Raw genomic sequence first — 3,559 nt, 5'->3', positions numbered from 1 at the left:
GGGTGAGTTAAACACAGGCTAATTTTCATTTTTGGGTGAACTAACAAACTAAGGCTTTGTCTGTGCTCTTTCCATTTAAAATTAGAGGCAACCACTGCATTTTAATCAAACAAAGATGCTGCACACATGCAACAGGAGTTTGTTAAATTGTATAATTTCGAAATTTGAAGCAAAAACAGAATGGTCTGACTTTAGTTTTGTGAAACTATACTACATAAAACACATCTGAAGGAAACCGCAGATGAGCTGAATGAGACGCAGATTCACTCTCGGCCAGCAGGTGGCGCTTATGAACAGCAATGATACAGTGTTTCCTTGGTTATCGCTGTAAACAAAGCAGAGCTGCGCTTATGAACTCTACTTTAATATGCATCGTTCAGAGGCAAGATGAAAAGAAAATGCCATCTAAACTTTTCTAAAGACAGTCAGTTCCCCTCAGAGATACATTCTCCCACCCCCAATTGTATTGCGATTTGTTTGGCATCTCAACCGATTTGAATCGTCACATATTTTAATCGATTTTCAACCGGCTCGCGGTTCATCGTTACATCCCTACTGATTACGTTGATTACGTTCTGGGTTACTCTCCAAAATGGTGGAAAATGGTAACTCTGGAAGAAGAACTGCTGAATAAATTGTTATTATTGTTTTCTTTGCGCACAAAAAGTATTCTCGTAGCTTCGTAAAATTACGGTTGAACCCCTGATGTCACATGGACTATTTTACCTACGTTTCTATGCGTTGATCGTGGTAGTATCCTTGCTGTCTATGGGAGGGTCACAGAGCTCTCAGATTTAATCAAAAAGATCTTAATTTGTGTTCCGAAGATGAACGAAGGTCTTACGGGTTTGGAACGACATGATGGTGAGTAATTAATGACAGAATTTTTGGGTGAACTATCCCTTTAAAATAGAATTTTACACTTTAAGGCAAAGAACTTCCATTCCATTTTAGTTTAAATATATCTGATCAAAGTACATCTATTTAATTTATCTTATTTAAACTCCAAGCCATATTTAATTAAAAACAAGTAACTCTCTTATTTGTACATACCGTTCCTCCCATGTGTGGTGGAAGGTGCTCGGGGCCGACATACGTCTGGATGTCACTCTTCGTGACAAACTTGAGCTTACTGATGGCTTCGGGGCCCAGCCACGTCTTCACTATCTTCCAGGCAGCTGCCACACACAAGAAAAGGTTATGACAAATGAACTGCTGGACCAGACATCATTACAAAGATCTGTTTAGACTTCTCATGAGCCAATCACAACTCACCATTCATGATCCAAGGCATCTCGTACATGATCATTTTGGCTGAACAACAAAACAAAGATGTTTAAACAAAGATGTGAAATCCCTTTTGTATAATACTAGGATCCCCAACCTTTTTGTCAGCCAAACCCCTCTGAGCTTAAATATTTACTTCAAGTCTGAGATTTTAAGTTAATATTTCTATAATTCAACATCACGTGCATGTTCACAGTTCTCTGATGTCATAAATAATAAAATTTCACCTTTTTTTTTTATTTTAATTGTTTCAATTTTACATTTTGATTTTAATGAACTTTTCATCAACCCAGTTTGAGAAACCCTGCTATAATAGGAGGTTTAAAAAACAGAATATACTCACAAAGAAACTTTGGATAGTACACTTTGAAGCAGTTAATAATATACTTCACAAAGTCCATGTCCTAGAAGAGAAAAAACATGGGAAAGAAATCTAAGTTGCTATAATTCATAAAGCTGGATGATATGATGATGTATATACTGCGTGACAGTAAAAACATCAGCTGTTAAGAGATTTTGCGATACCATTTATACCACAGTAAATATACAATATTTGCCTGGCTAGTAGTTGGCAAGACTGCTTTGTTATTTACATGTGAAATCAAAAAGGACTGCAACAAAAAACATGGATTTTTTGGGGGTTCATTTAAGTTCTAAATAAAAGAACTTAAAGGCTTTTCATTTGTATAGCATTGTATTCGCTTGGATTACACAAAATAGACCTTACAACCAAAGTATTTCATATATAAAGTTTTTTTTTTCATTTAGTTTAGTTGAATATTTGAATGTATGTCAGTGAGAGTGTTTACTTTACTGACCCACTTCAAGACTAAACCACTGCCTCAAGTTCATCTGTAAAGCTGCTGTTAATCCATTGGCTAACTAACTGTTAAAGCTCACCAATGGGTGTCAAATTTAACAGTACACAAGACTTGCTGAACCAGCACTGAATGCACACACATACTGATCAGCCTGAACACTACTAGACTGTACTACAACCGGTTAATCATTTAATTGTGCAATTCTGATGTTTACTGAACGCCCGAGTAACCTTTAGCTTCATTTACTGTTGACACTTACATTTGCTCTACAGATTGACTCCTGGGAGCCACAACAGTACTTTTCAATGAAAGTTTGTTACAAGAAAACAATAGAAGAGTTTGTATATGGAATATTTATTTGAAAACCTAGAATCTTGACATGGTCACTGTTGTAATTGGAGAACAAACAACTTTTTACTGTTTTTATCTGAAGAAATTCCCCAAGAATTATTAATAAAGTGAAATGTATTTGCACTTTAACCCATAAAATCAGCAGATTTATGTTGCCAGATATGATTTTCTAGAGTTACAGAGTCATGTTTTGAGCTGATGGTGGCGCTTGAGGGTTTTAAGGTAGAGATCCTAAAATTGGTGCAATTAATGTTTAAACCCTTTGCAATAAATGTGCCAAATTTCACAAAGTTCCTCCAAACAATTCTTGGGATTTCAACATGACATTCACTGCTTGGCTCCTAATAAATCGCTACGGATACAACATAAAGGTCAATAAAAAACCAAAAAATTATTTATAAAATACAATTTTACACTAAGGGAAAGAACCTACATTAACCAATACACAGAAATCAAATGATTAAACCTCAAAAACATTCCATTTAAATTCAAATATATCAGATCAAAGCACATCTCCACAGTAAAGACACCTCACATGACAGTCCTTCATTTTATAAACCCGAACAACCAATTTACAGTCATATAAGATAAGCATTAAAGAGAGCAAATTAAAGCACACTCTAATTCCTCCATATAAAACTGGCATTAGGTTTAATTAGGCTGCGGCTTTGGCCTTCCACTCCCGCATTTCTGCTGCAGAAACATGAGACGAGGAGATTTGCAGTTTGACGGGAAATTCTCTCGGATTAAGTGAGCGAGTTGGATTGACCAAACGGATTTAAAGGTCACGTAAATCTGCAAAGTCTTAAACCAGTGAGCGGCATCTGTCCCTCTGCACCTTCGACTAATACAGCTAATGACCCTAAAATGTCCGCTAGAGGGTCAATAACGGCCCAAGACTAATCAGAACAAATGCACTCTGGTGACCTTGAAAGAAAAATACTAAAACTAATGGACAATATATATATATATATATATATATGTATGTGTGTATATGGTATGTATATATATATATATATTATTTATATATTGTATTGAAATGTTTTGCGTATAAATGTGTCTATACTATATATATATATATATATATATATATATATATA

The 3,559-nt window shown here is 35.2% G+C and overlaps 1 protein-coding gene across 1 annotated transcript in view; it reads right to left on the bottom strand.

The window, feature by feature from the left end:
- The window catches only part of mospd2 (motile sperm domain containing 2), a gene marked incomplete at its 3' end in the record, with an annotated part of 21,068 nt that overhangs the window by 12,586 nt on the left and 4,923 nt on the right, over positions 1-3,559 (bottom strand). The window contains exons 5-7 of the mRNA XM_016540763.1: positions 1,631-1,691; positions 1,276-1,314; positions 1,054-1,178 (exon numbers count right to left, since the gene is read on the bottom strand). Of these exons, the coding sequence (XP_016396249.1) occupies positions 1,054-1,178; positions 1,276-1,314; positions 1,631-1,691 (225 nt within the window). The remainder of the gene's footprint in view (positions 1-1,053; positions 1,179-1,275; positions 1,315-1,630; positions 1,692-3,559) is intronic.

The sequence above is a fragment of the Sinocyclocheilus rhinocerous genome, unplaced genomic scaffold (genome assembly GCF_001515625.1).
Source record: "Sinocyclocheilus rhinocerous isolate Xijiao unplaced genomic scaffold, SAMN03320098_v1.1 scaffold2052, whole genome shotgun sequence".
In the NCBI taxonomy this organism is placed as follows: Eukaryota; Metazoa; Chordata; class Actinopteri; order Cypriniformes; family Cyprinidae; genus Sinocyclocheilus; species Sinocyclocheilus rhinocerous.
Note: the sequence above shows the minus strand (reverse complement) of the source record. Positions and strands in the feature narration are given on the sequence as shown.